The 21,306-nt window shown below is 37.1% G+C and overlaps 7 protein-coding genes and 1 non-coding gene across 8 annotated transcripts; 4 read left to right on the forward strand and 4 right to left on the reverse strand.

The window, feature by feature from the left end:
- Window positions 1-58: 58 nt before the first annotated feature.
- On the reverse strand, window positions 59-4,009 carry STE6 (ATP-binding cassette a-factor transporter STE6; the record flags this gene model as incomplete). Its single annotated transcript, XM_056223699.1, has 1 exon — window positions 59-4,009. One exon carries the CDS (start codon window positions 4,007-4,009, stop codon window positions 59-61), a length of 3,951 nt encoding a protein of 1,316 aa, XP_056077690.1.
- A 307-nt stretch (window positions 4,010-4,316) lies between these two features.
- On the reverse strand, window positions 4,317-4,388 carry Smki_11.trna1T. Its single transcript has one exon. It is a non-coding gene; the product is annotated as a tRNA-Thr (tRNA).
- Window positions 4,389-5,077: 689 nt separating this feature from the next.
- CBT1 (Cbt1p) lies at window positions 5,078-5,899 on the forward strand (the record flags this gene model as incomplete). The annotated part of the gene is made up of 1 exon (XM_056223700.1): window positions 5,078-5,899. The coding sequence occupies one exon, from the start codon at window positions 5,078-5,080 to the stop codon at window positions 5,897-5,899; it is 822 nt and encodes a 273-aa protein (XP_056077691.1).
- Window positions 5,900-6,115: 216 nt separating this feature from the next.
- On the forward strand, window positions 6,116-6,877 carry EMC3 (ER membrane complex subunit EMC3; the record flags this gene model as incomplete). The annotated part of the gene is made up of 1 exon (XM_056223701.1): window positions 6,116-6,877. One exon carries the CDS (start codon window positions 6,116-6,118, stop codon window positions 6,875-6,877), a length of 762 nt encoding a protein of 253 aa, XP_056077692.1.
- A 48-nt stretch (window positions 6,878-6,925) lies between these two features.
- On the reverse strand, window positions 6,926-7,729 carry ADD66 (Add66p; the record flags this gene model as incomplete). Its single annotated transcript, XM_056223702.1, has 1 exon — window positions 6,926-7,729. One exon carries the CDS (start codon window positions 7,727-7,729, stop codon window positions 6,926-6,928), a length of 804 nt encoding a protein of 267 aa, XP_056077693.1.
- Window positions 7,730-7,967: 238 nt separating this feature from the next.
- LOS1 (Ran GTPase-binding protein LOS1) lies at window positions 7,968-11,279 on the forward strand (the record flags this gene model as incomplete). The annotated part of the gene is made up of 1 exon (XM_056223703.1): window positions 7,968-11,279. The coding sequence occupies one exon, from the start codon at window positions 7,968-7,970 to the stop codon at window positions 11,277-11,279; it is 3,312 nt and encodes a 1,103-aa protein (XP_056077694.1).
- Window positions 11,280-11,632: 353 nt separating this feature from the next.
- EAP1 (Eap1p) lies at window positions 11,633-13,537 on the forward strand (the record flags this gene model as incomplete). The annotated part of the gene is made up of 1 exon (XM_056223704.1): window positions 11,633-13,537. The coding sequence occupies one exon, from the start codon at window positions 11,633-11,635 to the stop codon at window positions 13,535-13,537; it is 1,905 nt and encodes a 634-aa protein (XP_056077695.1).
- A 286-nt stretch (window positions 13,538-13,823) lies between these two features.
- Window positions 13,824-21,248, reverse strand: TOR2 (phosphatidylinositol kinase-related protein kinase TOR2; the record flags this gene model as incomplete). Its single annotated transcript, XM_056223705.1, has 1 exon — window positions 13,824-21,248. The coding sequence occupies one exon, from the start codon at window positions 21,246-21,248 to the stop codon at window positions 13,824-13,826; it is 7,425 nt and encodes a 2,474-aa protein (XP_056077696.1).
- Window positions 21,249-21,306: the final 58 nt, after the last annotated feature.

Raw genomic sequence — 21,306 nt, forward strand, 5'->3', positions numbered from 1 at the left:
GTAAACTTGTTTTTAAATACCCATGTTTCACAATTGAAATTTTATGTTTTCGTTGCAATCAAGCATTTTTTTCAGAAACAATCCGAAACATCTCACCGCAATTATTGTATAAAGTGTCAAAGCTTCCCTCTTCGATTACTTTGCCATCCTTAAAAACGGCAATGGAATCGCAACACCTCATCATTTGTTCGTCGTGGGTTATAACCAAGGTCAGTAGAGCTGGTGGTCCCTTTTTGACGATCTCCTTGATAACATGGGAGCTCATAGAGTCTAATGCTGAGGTACATTCATCCAAAATTAGTATTTTAGGTTTCCTCACAAGTGCTCTAGCTATGCAAAGCCTTTGCGCTTGTCCACCCGACAACAGGTTTGTATCAATACGTGTACCCAAGCCCAGAGGCAATGAGGCTACAAAGTCATAAATCCCCACGTATTTTAATGCGTCATATATTTCAATCTCAAGAATCTCACCTAAACAACCGTAAGTCAAATTATCTCTAATGGTACCATTGAACAATAAAGGTTTCTGCTCAACTACTGAAATTTCTCTTCTTAAAACCGTCAGGTTCCAGTCATTTACGTCAGTGCCGTCTAATTTAATGCTCCCTACCTCACAATCGTAAAGTCTTGTTAGTAAAAGGACCAGTGTGGATTTTCCTGAACCTGATCCTCCGACAATACCTATTGTCTGTCCACAAAACATGTTAAGATTCATATTTTTGTAGATGAGAACAGAAGGTGCAGATGGGTAGGCAAACGTCAGGTTTTGTATCGAGAGCATTGGTGTCGTTTGCTTCTCATGGTAGGTCTCACCAATTATCCCTATTGACCTAGCATTATTGTCTTCGATCTCCAGTGTGACCTGCTTTTCATCGAGAATTCTGTAAATCCAACTGGCTGCACGTTGGCCTCTACTGATATCAGGAATCTGGCTTACTAAACTCGTGCATGACATGATAGTGAATAATAGCAAAGTGAAGGTTGTAAACATTTTCTTTGAGGTATACTCATGGACCATTACCAGCTTTAGTCCGTAATAGTAAAGAATAGCTTGAATACACATAGCAATCATATTTGTCATAGATATACCAAAACCTGTAGCAATAGCACGTTTGGAGGCAATTTGTTCCATTTTGGTTTTCAATTTATGATATGATAATTGGAAATGAAATTCAGCTTGTAAGTACTTTATGGTTTTGATATTCGTTACAATCTGGTATAAGCAATTTTCTAACTGAACGACTGATGTCTTGTAATCGGTTTCATGCTTCTGTAAAATACTACCATAAATTGCTGAGAAGATTATTATCAATGGAAACATTGAAATGCAGACCAAACTTAATTTCCAACCAGAGGCTAACGCCCAAACTAAACCAATAAATGATACGGTAATAAAACTGGTAATAGCGCTCAAAAATTCAGAGACCAAAGATCTCAAATCTCTTAAATCGTTCAACACTAAAGCGGAAACTTCGGAAGCCTTGTTATCTTCACCAGAAAACCAGTTCATGCTCTTTTTCGTTAGTTTTTCCATAACCTCGTTCCTAAGATCCATAATCCAGTATTCACTGCAGTAACCTAATAGGAATCCCTTTGCGAAATTAAAAATACCGTCTGCTGCAGCCACACCAAGAACAATACACGACCACTTCCTTAGGTAGGACGACGAACCCATTTCTCCAGCCGGAGATGGAACAATTCCTTCCAACAAGAAACTAAATGTGTATGAAAAGACTGGATTAGTGGCACCTGCAATAAGAGAACAAAAGAGCCCTAGTATTAGAATTTTCTTGTATCTAATGCTATTGATCATTCTTCTCATTATTTGCACAATGCTTAAGAGTTGTGGTCCTGTCATGCTTTCGATGCTATTCTGTTTTTTTGTCGCATATTCTATATTTTTATCTTCAATCCTAATTCTTCTTCCTTTACAGTGTGATCTTTGTCGATGAACTGTTTCGTAAAAGTGTAGCTGATCTGCCTCATTAAATTCAAAAGAACTTAGACCTGTCTTTGTTTTTGGAGTTTCTAAATGAGAGTTAAAGCTTTCTGTAGAGTTTAGAGACTTTTCGTCAATTTCTGAATTCACAATAGTTTTTGTATCAGAATAGTCTTTCTGTAGGCAGTACCATTTGCTAAAAGTGCTGGTCGAATCTGCCAGAAGTTCTGACTGGGTGCCACTTTCAATGACTTTACCTTCTTGCATTAAATACAAGTGGTCATCAGATTCAACTTGACCCAATTCATGCGTCAAGATGATTGTAGTTTTTCCTTTCCTCCAATGTCGAATCGCCTTCATCAATAGATTACGATGAATTATATCCAAAGCTGAGACAGCTTCGTCCAAGAATAGTATCGGAGTATCTCTAATGAATGCACGTGCCATCGCAACTCTTTGTTGTTGACCACCACTTAGTGTAACTCCTCCACTTCCGATCAATGTTTCTAGTCCATCGGGAAGATCTAGAATAAGCCTATCTAGAAGAGCCATTCTACAGGCATCTTTGATTAAATTGGTATTCTTATTGGTACTGTAGTCAGCATTTTTTGCTAATTCCGTCGAACCTAAAAGAATATTTTTTCGAAGAGTATCATTAAATAGAGTACAACGCTGTTCTACGACGGTGATATTCTTAATTAGTAATTTCTGGGGTATTGCCTGGATATTCCGACCATTGATAGATATTGACCCATCGTAGCCATCGTAAAACTTTAATAATAAACTGGATAATGTGGATTTACCAGAGCCTGACTTCCCAACTATAAAAGTAAATTGACCTGCAGGAAATTTTAAACTAGCGTTCTCTAGAACGATTTCAGAAGGTCTGCTTGGATATGAGAACGAAACGTTGTCGAACACTAAATCACTATTGGCATAATCTAATGGGTATTGATGAAGTTCGATCTCATTCGGAGGATTACATTTGGGCCCGTTTTCTAGTAGATTCATGATTTTTTGTAATGCTACTTCACCTTTTTGAAGAACGACAATCTGATGTAGGGTATTATTAAGAGTTGACCCCAGCAAAATGCATGAGTGAAAGCAAGTAATGACATCGTTGATGTTTAATTTTCCCTGTTTAATCATTGTGGAGCCAAACCAGAATCCTTGTACAAACATAGTCAGCGTCAAAAATCTCAGGATTCCAGCATTTGCCGCTACAAAAAGACAACTTTTGATGAAGAAAGTGTTACAACTTAGGATAATTCTCTGAAATTTTTTTCTTTCTAAAGGTTGTGTGCAATATAATCTCACCAATTGGGCAGCATTCATTGACCATGCAAACAATTGGGCCGCCTTACTCGTTTCTTCATTTTCCTTCTGTGAGTACATATGGACCATTCTAGAAAATGCTACAGCAAAAAAAGTGATGATGGGAGAGCTACAAAGGATAATCAATGTTAATGACCAGGAATAATAAAATGATGTCCCCAGAAGCGCACATATGGCGACGAGGTTCTGGAAAGTTATGGCAGATGCCTCGGCGGAGCTTGATCTTAGTTCCTCCACACATCGATTTATCTGAGTAAAATCTCCCAACAATGTATCGTTAACGTCGTACCATTTCATTGGCTTTTTTTCTAAATATGCCTCCAATAATTGCGACCGTATTCTCAAGCCTTGCTTTTCGCCGATATACATCCAGCTTGTTAATGAAAGCCACATGGCAGGTACAGAGGCAACTCCAAGTGCCATTACTGCCATCGCTCTTTGAACTAATTGCGGATATAAATCATTATGTGACCCACTAAGCACAAACACCGATAGCAAATCGAAGACTCTACCAGTCAAGATAGAAGTGATTGCCGGAACAAGGCCTGTAGCAACAGTACTTATAATCATTAATATCAACAGTTTGTAGTCACTCCGTATACACACGTTCCTAAAGATGTGATAGCGTTTCATAGTATTGAAATCTCGAAGGTTCATTGAGTGGTTGGTTTCTTTATAAAGCTTTAAAAGACCTACAGGCCCTTTGGAAGAAAAATAAAGCGTGGTAATAAACATGTTTATAAGCTCGGTTATTTAAATATGTTTGTTGCGACAAATCAGCAGTTTCATGTTTGAAACATCTGTTTATGTTTAATGCATCGTGTAAATTTCCTAATTTGGTAACTACATGGCGAAATGAAAATAAGGAACTTTTTTTTCATTATAATCTGCTTGTCATTAGAAGAAGAAGAAATAAGTTGAATACTGACATTTGCTAATAAAGCATGTAAATATTTTAATTAACGAAAGGCCATATATTTCTTTGCAAGAAAGGTAGCAAAAAATATATGGCTACTTTTGTAGTAGAAAAAATAATTCATTATGCCCTCTGTGGGAATTGAACCCACGATCCCCGCATTACGAGTGCGATGCCTTACCACTTGGCCAAAAGGGCTGAGGAATTTTTATACTGGGTCCTATTTTTACACGGGTATGATTAATCTGTTTTTAAATAACTATATAATTCATCCAAAACCATTTCAAGACTGGTCCATCTATGCTTCTAGGTTTTAAAGAGGAAAATGTGTGTGATTTGTGATGTTTACTTGGGTGCCATTTTTGTAAAAAGCAATCTACTATGGTATACCCAATGTACTAGGTCTTCTCTTGGAGGATATAGCAATCCACAAGAGAGGGAATCGATATTTCTACATAGCAATAATGATAATATTCATTTATTCTCTTGTTTTATACGTTGTTATCCATTATCTGAATACATATTCAATCCTTTCGTTTCAGCTTCCACAAGAATTGATGACGGTTTATCACAATTCATTTCATCTTCTACACCGCGTGTGGTAATATACTAGTAAAATTGTTACCAGCCAACAGACGATACTTGAATCTTACATCAATAGAAAGACCTTTTTTTCTTCAGTCAGCACCTGGGAACAAGATTTTTCTCATATTGTACGTGATAACAGCTAAAGAGAGTATGAATGATTTAATTGTAACTATCATAAGTTTTCACGTTTCTCTAGTATTCACATTGTTAAATTTCGTCTTTTCGATTCTTTATAAGTTTACTGCGGGTTTGAGCAAAGAAGACTGAAAGAAAGAGAACAGAAGTATTGTAACAGAAGCATGGTAAACTACGGAACCCATAGCAGTGAAATTTTGAAGGTTCTTAAGACACCCAAGTTCGTGCTGAGATATGGCAACGTGACCGGAAGACAACGCTTTGCCTTGAAACGGAAGATAAATGATAAGTTATGCGAAAACAAGTATCAGGAATATCTGAATGAGTACAATACCTTCGTACTTTACGACTGGGAATACAGTGGAGCTGACAATTTTATAGACCCCTCTTACAATCTTCCCCTTTTATGGAAGGAGTTCATAAGGGAGGGCGTGTCCAAAGGTGCAATAAACAATAAGCTTCCGACGGTCTTCATGAAGAGAAAGTTGAGAAATTCGGTAATGAGTCGGTGTTTGGGACTTGATTTCCTCACTGATCCGAGCGAATTAACACATGAATACCGATGCATGTTCCAAACTGTTCATGACATCTCATCTCTGTCGCAATTAATCTTATTCAACAGTATACCAAACATTCCAGTAAGGTTGAAATTGCATACCATTGGCATAAACATCAATCTCGGGCCCAAAAATTCCATGGAAAGCAGCACTGGTGGCGCTGATACTGGCATGAGCGAAGCAGTCTCTTACATTCAACCGCTATTGGAGGAATCCTCGAGAATGTATCGCAACTTGAGTTACTGGAAGTTGCTAAAAATAGCACGAGGTAACAAGAAGGATGGACTTTTGGATGAGAACGCACTTATTAAATCGCAAGTCAAACTTTTACTGAGCCAATTGGCGATGAACCAAATTACCTCGCCTTCCGTCACCGAACATGGTGGTCACAGCTGGCTCATATTCACAAGAGACAACCACAAACAATAAATACGCCATGACGGTACCTCAGGTTATATATACTTACACATAATATACTTTATTTAGTGGTTATGACACTAGTGTCGTTCAGCTCACTAATAACGAAGAGAGAATAATAGAGCATTGTAATGTCAAGAATTATGATTTATTAACGTTTACAGTAACTTCTCTTCAGATATATTTAGTAAAGAAGAAGCGAAACTTCAACAAGCTAGCGTGCCACAGATGTTATTGGATGATCAGCTGAAGTATTGGGTCTTGTTGCCTATTTCCATTGTTATGGTTTTGACGGGTGTGCTCAAACAGTACATCATGACACTTATAACGGGGAACAATGCTAGCGAAAGACAACCGAGGGTGAAACTAACTGAATGGCAATACTTGCAATGGGCACAATTATTGATTGGTAACGGTGGGAATTTGTCAGCAGATGCTTTTGCTGCAAAAAAAGAGTTCCTTATCAAGGACCTTGCCGAGGAAAGACATTTGGCCAAAGTTAACGAACAAGATGGGTCACAGGCTGGAGAAATGCCCAATCCTTTCAACGATCCAAGCATGTCAAATGCTATGATGAACATGGCGAAGGGAAACATGGCTAGTTTTATTCCTCAGACTATTATAATGTGGTGGGTAAACCATTTTTTTGCTGGATTCATTCTTATGCAATTGCCATTTCCTTTAACGGCAAAGTTCAAAGAGATGTTACAAACCGGTATTGTTTGTCAAGATTTGGATGTCAGATGGGTAAGCTCTATATCGTGGTATTTCATCTCTGTACTCGGGCTTAATCCGGTATATAACTTGATTGGGTTGAACGATCAGGACATGGGTATCCAAGCCGGAATAGGTGGGCCACAGGGTCCACAGGGTCCTCCACAATCGCAGGTAGACAAGGCAATGCATGCGATGGCCAACGACTTGACCATTATTCAGCATGAGACTTGTCTTGATAACGTTGAGCAAAGGGTTTTGAAACAGTATATGTAAGTCGTGGCTACGTACGCACGTTTATAAAAAAATAGGTACTTTTCTGTTTCAACTGTATAAATTTATAAACTTATCTCTTGAATCAGCGACCCCGTACACACCTTGCCATGATATAGGCCTGATAAACTTTGTTATTGGTGGTAGGTTTGTAACAATCTTTTGAGAAATGATCCATTGCAAGAACTGTTGAGAATCCAGTGAGTTGTCTCCCTCATTGGCCAAACAACTGCAGTATTTGATGCTACGAAGAGCTTGAGGCCTCTGTGAAGCATTCAGTATTTGGAAAAGTATTTTGAAAATTGGCTGATCAATGGATATCTTGTCTTGGAAACTCGTTGGGGTAAACTGCAACCAATTGTTCACCATCGGCTCTTGGTCATTGAGATGGAGGCTCGATAGAAGGTCGACCCCATCGTCAAAGTAAAACTCACCTAGCGAAAATATCTCGTGCGGATGCACAATCACACCATTTTCGTCCTCCATTGCACTTAGAGAGTCCCAGATTGATATCTCCGATATTTTATACTTGCTCAAGAATGGCAAGATGATCTCTACTATAAAATTGTTCAAATAATTTACGGACACTAGGGGTGTGCGTTGCTGTATCGCATAAATTCCCCGTTTCTTGTTGTAAAAGACCTCCAAAGCACTGCTATACTTCATATCATTGTCTTTGTACAACGAGGCGCTACCATCCTCTGGTCTGTCTAATGGTCCCACGAATTCTACTAGGTATTTGGAATCTAAAGCCTCCAGATATTCCCACTCATTTGATTGTGAATTCAGTAGCCAGTCAACACTCAACTGGGGTATATTTCCTACACTCACTAATGGTAACACTAGGCAACTCATCGTTTCTTCGTTTGAGATATGTCTATTCCTTTACTATATTTTCAATATTCCTGTTTTTAATGTAGGTGGCTTTTTTTTTTTGGCATGTTACTCATTGTAGGATCAATATTTAGGCTCAAGGCGAGAAACTGGAAAACTAACTAACAAGAAAAACTAAAATTTTTTCCAATTACATCAGTCAGTTTGAGAAGTTAGCGGTAAGCGAGCAATAGAACAAGTGTTTCCAGTGAATCGAGGAATGCTAGAACGGATTCAGCAGCTGGTAAATGCAGTGAATGATCCACGCTCAGATGTGGCCACTAAGAGACAGGCCATCGAGCTACTGAATGGGATTAAATCATCAGAGAATGCATTGGAAATCTTCATATCACTCATCATCAATGAGAACTCGAATGATTTGCTGAAGTTTTATGGGCTATCCACTTTGGTCGAATTGATGACGGAGGGCTTGAACGCTAATTCTAACGGCTTGAATATGATAAAGTTTGAAATAACTAAATGGATTAAGTTTCAAGTTTTGGCTAATAAGCAAACAAAGTTGCCAGACTTTTTGATGAATAAGATTTCTGAAGTACTGACCACTTTGTTCATGCTGATGTACAGTGATTGTAATGGGAACCAGTGGAATAGTTTTTTTGACGATCTAATGAATCTTTTCCAAGTTGACTCAGCCATTTCCACTCCCAGCCCGTCTACTGATGGTAACATTTTTTTGGGTCTTGAATTTTTTAACAAGCTTTGTTTGATGATTAATTCAGAAATTGCTGATCAAAGCTTCATTAGGTCAAAGGAGTCTCAATTGAAAAACAATAATATAAAAGATTGGATGCGTGATAATGATATTATGAAATTGAGTAATGTGTGGTTCCAATGCTTAAAACTTGATGAACAAGTTGTTTCACAGTATCCCGGATTAATCAATTCTACCTTGGATTGTATAGGGAGCTTCATTTCATGGATCGATATTAATTTAATTATTGATGCAAATAATTACTATTTGCAATTAATCTATAAATTTTTAAATCATAAAGAAACCAAAATATCATGTTATAATTGCATACTGGCCATCATCTCAAAAAAAATGAAACCAATGGATAAACTAGCTTTTTTAAATATGATCAATTTGACCAATGAATTAACTTATTACCATCAAGCCATATCAATGAATCCTCAAATCATTACATTTGATAATTTGGAAGTATGGGAAACTTTGACCAAGTTGATTACTTCGTTTGGTACAGAATTTACTATTATTATTGAACAAGTTAATGATGACCCAAAATTGGATACGCTATACAAGCAGTCAGTGATATCAAATGTCGATACGATCCTATTGGAAAAAATAATACCAATACTCTTGGAATTTATGAATAATGAATTCGATTCAATAACAGGAAAAACTTTCCCATTCTGGTCAAACTATCTGGCTTTTCTGAAAAAGTACAAAGCATCTTCACCAAATTTTATACCATTGCATAAGGATTTTTTAAATAATTTCCAACAGGTTTGCTTTAAGAGAATGAAATTCTCAGACGACGAAATTACACAGGATGATTTTGAGGAATTCAATGAAACTATAAGATTCAAATTGAAAAATTTTCAAGAGGTTATCGTTGTAATCGATCCAAGTCTATTCTTGAATAACATCACTCAAGAGATTTCTGTAAACCTAATGAATTGTAAGAATGAGAACTGGCAGGTTTTTGAACTAACTATTTACCAGATCTTTAATCTAAGTGAATGTATCAAGAACAATTATTTCGGTTTGAACAAAAATGAAATTATGACTTCACAACCTTCGCTAACCTTAGTACGATTTTTGAATGAATTGCTGATGATGAAAGAATTTTTATTGACCATTGATAACGAACAAATTCAAATATTGTTCATGGAATTGATTGTGAAAAATTATAATTTCATATTCTCAACAAGTGCAAACACATCAAACGCTACTGATGATGATGAAAAGTATTTGTTGATCTTGAATATTTTCACAAGTTCATTTGCCATGTTCAACAAGAGAGAAACTGTTAGGCTCAGATCATGGTACCTATTTACAAGATTTTTGAAATTAACAAGAATCAACCTGAAGAAAATTTTATTTGCCAATAAAAATTTGGTTAATGAAATAACTAATAAAATAAGTCCTCTACTTCACATAAAGGTAACCTCTATCAATGCACAAGGAACAGATGACAACGATACAATTTTTGATAATCAATTGTACATATTTGAAGGTATTGGGTTTATAATTACGTTGAACAATAGTAGTCAGGAGCACACTAGTGCCACTGCTACGGCTAGCACTTCTATGAATTACGATATATTGGACCAGATATTGACCCCACTGTTTACCCAACTAGAGGGCTGTATTACTCAAGGAGCTTCGCCAGTGATAATTTTGGAATGTCATCATATTCTAATGGCCATCGGTACTTTAGCTAGAGGTTTGCACATTGGTTTAGTCCCTGAGAATCAAGTTAACAACATGATGGTCAATAAAAAGTTGATCAATGATTCTCTAATCCATAAATTCTCTAATATAGCTGAGGTTATATTGGTAACATTTTCTTTTTTCAATAAATTTGAGAATATCCGTGATGCATCTAGATTTACTTTTGCCAGATTAATTCCAATCCTAAGTAATAAAATTTTACCGTTTATCAATAAGTTGATAGAGTTGATCTTATCATCTGCGGATTTAAAGTCATGGGAGATGATTGATTTTCTTGGGTTCTTATCTCAACTCATTCATATGTTTCATACGGACATAGACTGTTACCAGTTATTCAACCATTTACTCACTCCGTTAATTAACAAAGTTCATTTCATTATAGATGACATTGATGGGCAACACGAGCAACAATCAAGCATTAACAAACCTATAGACACGACTGTCACAGCCACTTCCTCCGCAAATAAAAATATTGTGGTTACCGATTCATATAGAGATAAAATACTATTAAAAAAGGCCTACTACACATTTTTACAATCATTTACTAATAACTCTGTCACTTCGATACTATTATCAGACATAAACAGAGCGATTTTACCAATCATCCTGGACGATTTAGTCACCTACACGCCGCAGGAGATTCAAGAAACATCTATGATGAAAGTATCACTAAATGTACTGTGTAACTTCATCAAATGCTTTGGGAAAGGCTCATGTTTGGATAATAACGATATCAATAAAGATCCCAACTTGAAAATAGATGGTCTCAACGAGTACTTTATCATGAAATGTGTCCCAATAATCTTTGAAATTCCGTTTAATCCAATATACAAATTCAATATCAAGGAGGGAAATTTCAAGACCATGGCATCTGACTTGGCAAGGTTACTGAGGGAACTATTTATCGTTAGTAACAACCTAACCACGAACGAAAACGAATGTGTAAAATACCTTACTCAAATATATCTTCCACAAATACAGTTGCCTCAGGAAATAACCATTCAGTTAGTTAATACTTTAACGACAGTGGGTCAAAAGCAATTTGAAAAATGGTTTGTGGTTAATTTTATTTCTCTTTTGAAACAGGATCAGTAGCTTTTCATACGCAGAAAAACTGAGAGAAAAAAAAATGCAAGAAAAAACTGAAATTGTAGTTATATTTATATTAATATTTACATTTTTAGTACTTAATTAGACTAATCGTTGACTTTGTTTAGCAGCTAATCATGTAAGGATGATGTAGCACGTCTTTCTCAATTAATCTGTACTGTGCAATTATATAAATACTATTAATTATTACGTAAATAATGACAAGTTTTTTAACTTTTTTAGTTTCAAAGAAAATCGTTGGAAGCATCAAAAAGGATCAGGTGAGATATGAGCGTGAGTGGATGTCTCGACCCTAACAGGACACAAAGAACTATCATAGTAGGACTTTAACTCATACAATGGAACTCAACGACCCTTCAATTATATCAACCACTCAGTTTTCAGGCGAATTGCCAAACAGTGATAGTGCAGCCGCTACTCACAAATCTCAGCAAGCCATCTCCAATCTATTCCAAAAATTATCCAAAAAGGAAAAGGACGAGAAGCCAATCGCCAGCGTAGAATCTTCTAATGATAGCTCTAACACTTCTGCCGCTACAACTAGCAATAATAAAGAGAGCAATAAGAAAAAAAATAAGAAGACAGCTATGCTAAACTTCAGCAGCTTGACGGACCCTATAACGAACTACAAACCAATGGAACTGCAATACAAGACATATGCATACTCTATGAATGAACTTTACCATTTGAAGCCAACTTTGGCAAGTGCCTCACATGAAGAAGACCCGCTCATTGCGGAACTTGTGAAAAGTCTGCCTAAGAGAAAGTTCTGGCGATTGCGCATGGGACCTCCAGATCAAAAGCATGCTAATAACCATCATTTCAATGGTAACAATAGCGGTGGCAGTTGGAAAGCTGGTTACAAAAACGGCAAAAATGATGAAAGAAGAATGAGTAGGACCAAAAACGTGCAAGGGAGCAAGAGGAGATCTCAACAGGACGATGAAGACAAAAAGATCGACCAAGAAATGCTGGAAATGGATAAGAATCTTCAATTGGGAGGTGATGTCGGTCACTCGATTGCAGATTTTGAGGACTGGAAGGCAAAGATGAAAGAATTAGAAATGAAGAAGATCTCAAAGACTAAAAGCGTTAGCAACTCCACCGCTATTGCTCCTAGAGAAACCGCCACACATGAAACATCCACCGATTTAAGACCTGCCATGCCAAGCGGTTCTAATTCAATAACAGATTTCCTGAATTTAAAGAGACAAGATAAAAAGGAAGAACCTTTACAACAAATTTCTGGCACCCCTACTGGGCATCCAAACCTATCAAAAGTCACTATAGAACAAGCAAATGATTTAGAAACTAACTCGGATTTAGGTAAAAGTTCGTCATCTCGCTTTTCATCATTTTTCAATAAATCTGCGACTTCATTGCCTTCATTAGATACTAACAACCAGGCGCCGTCGCCAAATGTATCTGCAGTAAACAACGATGCTAATGGTACACAACATCAAAGTGGCTCAAGGTTGATGTCATTCTTCAAAGAATCTAGATCGAGTACTCCAAATGCAGAATCGCAACTGTTATCAACCTCTGACAAAGATACTCGAAAGATGCAGGCTCTTCCGCCATTCCAGCAGCAATCTCACCAACCGCAACAAATGCAACCATTGGCTTTTTCTCAGCATCCTCCTAATAATAACGCGTTTTTCAATGGGCTATTAAACAAAGGTAAAAGTGAAGCTAACACGCCACCTCCGCCTCCAGGGCTAATTCCTCATCAAGGCCCACAATATCCTATGATGGGTGTACCACCAAATTTTCCACAACACATGATGCCACCGCCACCAGGTCTTGTTCAATTTCAGAAAGGTTCTAAAGATGTAAATAAAAAGAATGATGAACAATCAAGGCAGAATAAGAACGTCAACGGGTCTAGGAATAGCAAGGGAAAACAAGCGACAACAGCAACAACAGATTTACCTCAACAGCAATACATGCCACCACCTCCACCTCCAGGATTCTTCCCCATGCATCCTAACTTTCCTAACGGTCCAATGCCACCATTACCGCAGGGGTTCCCAATGCCACCAAATGGTATGTTGCCAGTAGCAGGTCAACAACCACAGCCTCCTTATCCAAACATGATGCTACAAGGAAATTTCCCACCTAATTTTCAACAAGGCTTTGGTGGAAACTCGCCTATGCCAATGCCATCTATTATTGATGCCAATAACAAAAATGTTAATAATCAATTACCACCAGGATTAAACTCTAAAAAGAACATAAAATGAAATGCACAATAGGCGGATTTTTTTTTGAAAGGATGCGGCGAAAGGTAGTGAAGTGAGCTCACTATTGAGATCACGCTCCTTTTTTCAAATCTTCACTGTTTAGAGTTTTATATAACATGTATCCTATATTTTCTTATCCTATCATCATCACCTATTTTATTGTTTATACATGTATTTAAGCCTCACTTTTTTTCAGTGAAGTATAGCCTTTTTTAAATGCTATAAAGTAGTACCTAGAACTAAACATAAACAAGCATTTTCATAACATTATTTCGTAAATTAAAAACTACCAGAATGGACACCAGCCTATATAATGTTGACATAGATTCTCCACGGACGTAGCTTGCTGGATTAATTTGTCAACTTGTTCAGGAACATCCAAATCATTGAACCTTCTTATATCGTTCCCTGTTAATTTGTCAGTTATACGTTTTAAAACTAACATAGCCCTTGCATTCCTGATAGCATTTTTATGCTCATTCTCAACCCTTTGGACTTCTTCTTCCGTAATAGTGCCATTACTCAATAGCTCATTAGCATTCATGACTGGTAATTGAATACCAGTCTCTTCCTCAATTTTCTTCGTCGGTAAGTCGAAACCCCAATTAATCAAGGGATCAAAAGCAAAAGCTTCGAGAATTGCCATTAACGAATCTTTGTTGTCTCTAAGCACCTTCATAACATTTTCACATGTGATACGGAAGCTACCTTCAATGCCACTCACTTCCATAGCGAATGTTAGCATTCTAGTCAATCTGAATGGAACTTTCTCAGGAAATTTTTCTCTTAATATGGCCGCCTCAAAACAATCTCCAAAATCGATATGGATAACTTTCCCAGTAATCCTATCCAACATTAAATTACTAGGGTGACGATCACCTAAGCCCAATATATAACCAGTCATGGACATGACAGCTAAAGATCTTGTATATGTCGTTCTTCGCTCCAACCATGTTTCCGATGACCTGCTCTTCAACCACAACACCTTATAAAGGTCCTGTCCTTCAGTATTGTTCAAAGCGTACGTAAAAACTTCAACTTTCTGTAACAATGTTAGATTATCATAGTCAGGTGCCATTTGTAACATGACCCAATGCTCAATGTTTAATGGAATTTTTTTAGCTTCTCTGTGCTCTCTAATCAATACATGGAATGTGTCACTATTCGGAACCCAACCCAGTAACCCAGACTTAGGAGAAAGGGGGATTGCAGGATATTGTTGAATGTCTAAGTGCCTTCTAAAGCACTCAGCATCATTTTGTAACAACGTATTAACTAAACCAAATAGTTGCATAACCAAGCTATCCTGTCTAATATCTTCATGTCCTTTCAACAAATATTTATAATCTTTTCCATCACTACCTTTGATACAAAATTTTCTCGGTCTTTGTTTAGATGAGATAACTGAGAATACAGGTTCAAACTTCGATATTTTAACAATTGGTTTACCCCCACTAGCACGGGTCCCGGGGACGGCCAAGTCTAAGTCATGCGCACATAGTAGTTTTGGTGAAACATGTTGTAATTCCAGGGTTTGCAGTTGCGGCAATTGTTTACCGATTTTTCTAAAAACGTTATAATAGATGTCCCACGCTTGGTTTAAATTGCTAACATCTTTGGTTTTCTTATAATGCATTAACCATTCGTAAGCATCATTCAAGTCCCTCCCAAAAGAATTTTGAAAGGATATTTCTCTCAAAGTCTCTGGCCCTCTCTTCAACATCTCGTACAACGGTTCTAAGGCAGCAAACATTTTCTCGGTATTATGTTCACCAAAAAACTGTCTACTAGCATCATCCAAACCTTCATACCATTGCTCATGCCATAGTACTGCCATACGGATCAATTCGTGACTAACAAGTTCTGCTTGGTCGACCAAAACTGGACTGTGTATTCTCATCTTTTCAATGATAGACAAGGCTGCTTTTTGTCTCGATAAAGACTCGGATTTAATTGCAACCATTAACGGATATACCAAGGCCTGCGGATGAGCCTTGCCTAGATCAGATAATAATGAGAGCAATGATCTGCTAACTATTTGATTGGGTTGATGAATTCTAGAAATTAATTGCGGTAATACTTCTAACCATGTACCAATTTGGATCAGGTTGAAACCCTCGTGCATCGCTTGAGTTGCTTCTGGAATACCACCAAATGTGAACCATAAAGTTAACAACCTTAATGCGTCTTGTAGAGAGCTTGATTCTGATAACGAAATAGAATGAAAAAAGCCTTTAATGGCTGGAATTACATGTCTCTGTATCAAGTTAGAAGAATAATGAACTTCTTTAGCATCAAATGTGTTAACTCCAATCATACCATTTCCAAATTCATTGAGGTCAGCAACAGAAGCAGCATTACTTCCTTCCTGTTCCTTTTTTGACACAGACGTCATCATTGAAATGACTTCAAAATTGGCTAGCGCCCAATTATGCCAAGCTTTGTACCATTTATTGTCAAAATGTGTAGCAAGCAAATAAGAACCTAAAATTGAATCTGGATTGTTTAATCTCCATTTAGGTTGTAAGCAAACTCTCCATTCTCCTTGCTTCAAGAAACAACGGGCTAAAAGCTTAGTGTAATCTTCAAAATTACGCGGAACTCTTTTGCTTTGTTGAGGCACATTTTGGGCTATCATATTGTTTGGATCCAAACCCAAATCATGAGCCATTCTAGAGGTAAAATTGATTAGCTGCTTCAAAGCTTCATCTTGCAATCCTGTTGCCCACAGATATTTTAGTTGCGCATAAACGACAGGAGGAGATGCTTTAGCAGTATTGGGATGATCTGGATCGTCAGTTTCCTCAAGCAATGTGTTCAGAATTTTTTTAGCTAATGCCATTCTTCCTGATTTCCTGCACAAATTTGCAAACTTGATCCTGACCTGAGAATCTTGTTTTGGCTTAATTACCAATGATCTGACACGTAAAATTCTTTGCCAGACATCAATATTCTTTTGGCAACCCAATAATCTCGTATTCCAAGTTTCTCTCATTACTAATCGTTTTTCTGAATTCTGTGGTAACTTCTTATATTGAATGATTTCTTCCAACTCCGCTATAATCTGCGCTCTAACAACAACATTGTATGCTCTATTATAGCTTTCATTAATAAGAGCCGACAATTCGGTAACCAAAAGATCTCTTGCATTGAAAATATGAAATTCTGCCCTCTTAAAGTTGTTTTTGTGTAGACATAAAATCGCGTCATAAAATTCTTTATCTGGAGACTGAGATTTCATAACGCTTGTGTATTGGGCTATTTCATCCCATTGCTCCAGACCCCAAGCAGCTCCAGCTGCCAAAGGTGCCATCGCCTTCTTCACGTCGGGTTTCGCTGTACTCCACTTTTGAGAAGCTAATTTAGAAAGTTGTTCCCACTCTCCAAGGGCGTACAGTGATCTCAACTTCCCCATCATCACTTCCACTGAATCTTCTCCTGCTGCCTCTTTTTCATTATATGCTGCAAGAGCATCCTCCCAGCGTTGCAACTTTTCGTACCACGTCTCCTTCAACTGTAATTCATTGTGCTGCTGTGCGTGCTTCAAAATACCAATCGCAGAGTCTGTTTGATGAAGTTGATTATTGATGCTAATCAGGGCTTCAATTGTTGAATTTGTAGGCTCTTCTAAAAATTCCACTTCTTTATAATGCAGTGCCTTCGCAAAAGCATGACATTTTTGGGCGTACTTACCCAACGTATGGATTGGAATGGGTAATGGCTTATCATCGTGCTCCATGAATTCTACCAAATTTAATAACATTTGATAAATTTCTGGGGGGTTTTCTGAAGATGATAAAGCTTTACACAAAGCTTGAACCAAGTCTTCTTGGTATGTGCTTTGAAGTTCAACCCAGCAACTTGAAAATGAAGCATTGAATAATTCTCTCGCCAATGGATAATAAACGCTAACTAAACTTGAACATGAACGCAAGGAAGCTGAAGGCGATTCTTTCAATAATTGAATAGATAACCTCCTTATCCATTCTTGCCAATCTTCTTTGGTTTTCTGCTGAGAACAATACCACGCATTCTTCAAAATATTTTGATTCACAGGTAATTTCTTTACTTGTAGTTCATCCTCATATTTCTCTCTCTCCGGTGCTTCGCTTTCTTTGTCAAATATGATGTTCGTTGGTAAACCTTCATTGTTCAGTAATTTATTAACAAGCTGGTCATATACTGAATGCTGAATCCTATTTTTCAACAGTGCTTTGTTAATAACTGGCACAAACACTACAAAATCAGTACCTAGTTGTAAAAGAAGTAAACTTAGCGTGTTCATGGTTGCCTTGGTTAGTTCCCTGTCCCCATTATTCAAGATCCTTACCAACGCTTGAACAATCCTTGATGACATTTCAGAGAGATTAATATTCTTTGCTAATCTACCCAATGTTATAATTGATATTTTCTTTAAACTTCCAGCGGAATACTCAGTCATTCTAACAACTACGGGCATAATCAAATGAGAATAGTCTTCTAAGTTTGGTCCAAAAACTACTAAAGATTTCAATATACGAATTGAAACAATTCTTTTATTGGACTGGTCGTTCTCCAGAATGTCAAGGAAAAATGTTAATGTCTCCGGGACAAATCTTTTAAATTCTCCCTCTAGAGCCTTAGATATCGATTCTATGACAGATATTATTGTAATTTGTAGCTTTATAATTGAAAAAAATTCTTTGATTACATCATAAATTTCTTTGACATGAGGTCTGATATGTTGCTTGACAATTGAGATAAGAAACCCTAACTGTTGAAAATAAAAGTCGAGTTGTGATGGCGGGCATGAACGCATTACCAAAATAATACCTGGAATGATTTGATCCAAAAAAGAAACGCATCGTAAACCAAGGTTTTGAAAAATATGCATAATGGCCTGAATTGCGGCTGTGTGATGAGTTGATAAAGATGGGTCATTTAAAATCTTCATGAGATTGTGAATAACCACAGTGGGGTAATATTCGTCATTAGATGGTGATACTCCTTGCATTAATAGTGCAATGTCAATTGAGGGGGCATTTTGCTCAACCGAACTCTTCGAGTTCGATGTGACTTCCATTTCTCTATGTTTATATGGATCAAGAGCGCCTAGTATCCCAATCAAGCGGACTGTTCCGCGCCTGATATGAGGGTTATTCTCTGTCTTAAGAATATTAATCAAAATCCCAAGTAACTCTGGGTAATCTAGTAAAGGACCAACAACGTAACCAGAGGAAGCAGCTAGCTGTCCCAACGTTGTTAGGGCAGCATCTCTTTTGAAAGAGTTTGATTGGTCTTGGAATGTTTTTATAATGAGGGGCATTAACTCTTTTATATAACGTGTCATCTGTTTACCTCCAACAACTGATAGCTCGCCAAGAACTTTTAATGCAGTGGATGCTACCGCAGATGAAGTATCTTGACATTTGGGAAGAATGACATCTAAAATAGGATCGATATAAGGCTTCGCCACTCCATCACTAGAGTTTATCAGAGTGCACAATAAAGTCGCACTTTCTTCTTTTTTATTTGGCATATTTGAATATTTCAATTGTGTCAAAAGTTCCAATAATGTTTTCCTTAGTGAAGGAACTACATAGGCGGGATTAACAGAACTCAATCTGCCTATTATCTTAATGGCTTCCAATTGAATACCAAATATTTCATCATTCAATGCCATGAAAAGTAAGCGTAAATTGTCTGGTTGTGCCAATTGAGGATCAAAATTCGATCCCAAATGCTGAAGAATTTCTAATCTAATTTCTGCTACAGGATCAGTTATTGCGATCATAAGCAACTTACTTAATACTTCTGAAACAGAATGTAGAGCATGAACTGATGTTTGCTTACAAATATCATCTCTGATAAATAAGTCACAAGAGGTTAATGCTGCTAATTTTCTAACGGATGGGTCCTCATGCTCAATGTAGGAAATTGTGATGAGCCTAACAAACTCGGTCAAGGAATACTGATGATGAATTAATTGCAACATCTTAAAGCATTGGATTAAAATTTGTGCATCTGCAATATCGTCATTAGGTTCACCAGTTTTTCTCATAAAGCTTTGATTTCTCAATTTACGAGCCTTTTCAATAGAGAATTGATTATTAAAATCGTACTGGTTTGATTGAATGAATTTTTCACCAGATAATGATATTGACAGTAAATTCAGAATCCTCGAATTAACGGTAGATTCCAAGGAGGGTATTTTTTCGTTAAGGATCATTAAAGTCTCTTGCATATGATCTGACATAGGACAATTCAACATCAAATTAAGAAGGTCTTTATTCAAATGCTTAGCGAAAGCTGGTCCCAGAGCATACGCCAATTTACCAATACAATAAAATAAATCCTTTTCAAATTGTTTTCTGAATTTGAATTTAGTTCTTAAACCTTCTCTAATATTATCCAAAATGAGTGTCATATAAGGCGAAATGTTTGAACCGACTTCAAATGCAATATCGCCAATGGAAACTAGTATAAAAGGTTTGTCCGAATTATTCGCGGCATTAGTATCAATGTTCTTCAAATATCTTAAATAATGAACCATTATCCTATCAAGATATTTCTTTGTAAAAAAAGCAGGGTCAAAAGCGGCCAGAAGAGGCAATATAGCATAAACTTCTCTTCTTATGACGTCGAATTTGTATTCCTTGTATTTCATAGTAGACAGGTAGATGTCATCATATTTATCTCTGAGATAAGGTGCTTTTAAACTAAGTAATTCCCGAAATACTAGCAGAGTAGCATGAACTGAATCATTTGTATTAAGACTTAAACCGTGTGTACAACCTTGAAATAATCTTTGAAACCATTGTTTCCCTAAAGCAGGATCCCTGTCTTGAATAATAGTAAGACATTTGCCCAATGCCACTGCGGCATCTAATCGTATGACGAGTTTTGCATCTCTTAATGGCACCCAAATATTGTCGAGAATAGAGTTAACGTAGGGATACAACAAGTAGGGCGAATTATCTGCCAACGCTTTTATAATTAATAGCGCAGCGTGCCGCCTGTATTCCATTTTAGAGCTCGAAGAGTTGTTATCTGCCGTGAGAGTAAGCCAATCGATGCATGTTTTGACTTCAAATTCGACAAAATCTGATGTTAGTGTACCACCTGGCACGGCCAAACGGCCTAAGGTATTGGCCGCTAATCTCATAACTTCAATGTCACTAGATGGGATTAAGACACGTAGATAGTTAGCAAGCCTTGAAGTTTGATTGGGTAATTCTTCTGTACTCAAATAAAACGAGATCAAAGTATCAACGGCGAGAATGCCGCCTATTCTCTCACTTGGGGTAAAACCATGAATAAGTTCAAATATCTTATTATTTAAACTGTTACTAAACCTTTGAAATTGCTCGACAGATACCTCCCTTGCCAATGATGTCAAAGTAGTGCTTAGTTCATTAGCGCCAGAGGTTCGTTCTTGTGGCACGTCGCTTTTAAGTTTATCAAAAATCAAATTTAAAGTAGAAAATGTTGTATCTAACTCTGAGTCTACAAAAGACTTTTTTCCGATATGGCCAGTTGAACTAGTAATTACTCTATTCGGGTCATTGGGGTCATTGTGATTGGAATCAGTGTTTGAAGTTGTTGACATCTCATCATCGTGAGATAGTGATTTATGAGAGAGTTTCTTTCTTGTTCTGTGCTTGCCTTCAGCTCGTTGTCGCAGAGACAATAGGTTAGGTGGTGAAGTGTATTTGTTAATATATTTGTTCATCTCTCATATGGCCGAAATAAGGGTTAGAAATGTCTTTTAAAAGATGATTTTTTGATCT

Source organism: Saccharomyces mikatae, assembly GCF_947241705.1.
Source record: "Saccharomyces mikatae IFO 1815 strain IFO1815 genome assembly, chromosome: 11".
NCBI classification, from domain to species: domain Eukaryota; kingdom Fungi; phylum Ascomycota; class Saccharomycetes; order Saccharomycetales; family Saccharomycetaceae; genus Saccharomyces; species Saccharomyces mikatae.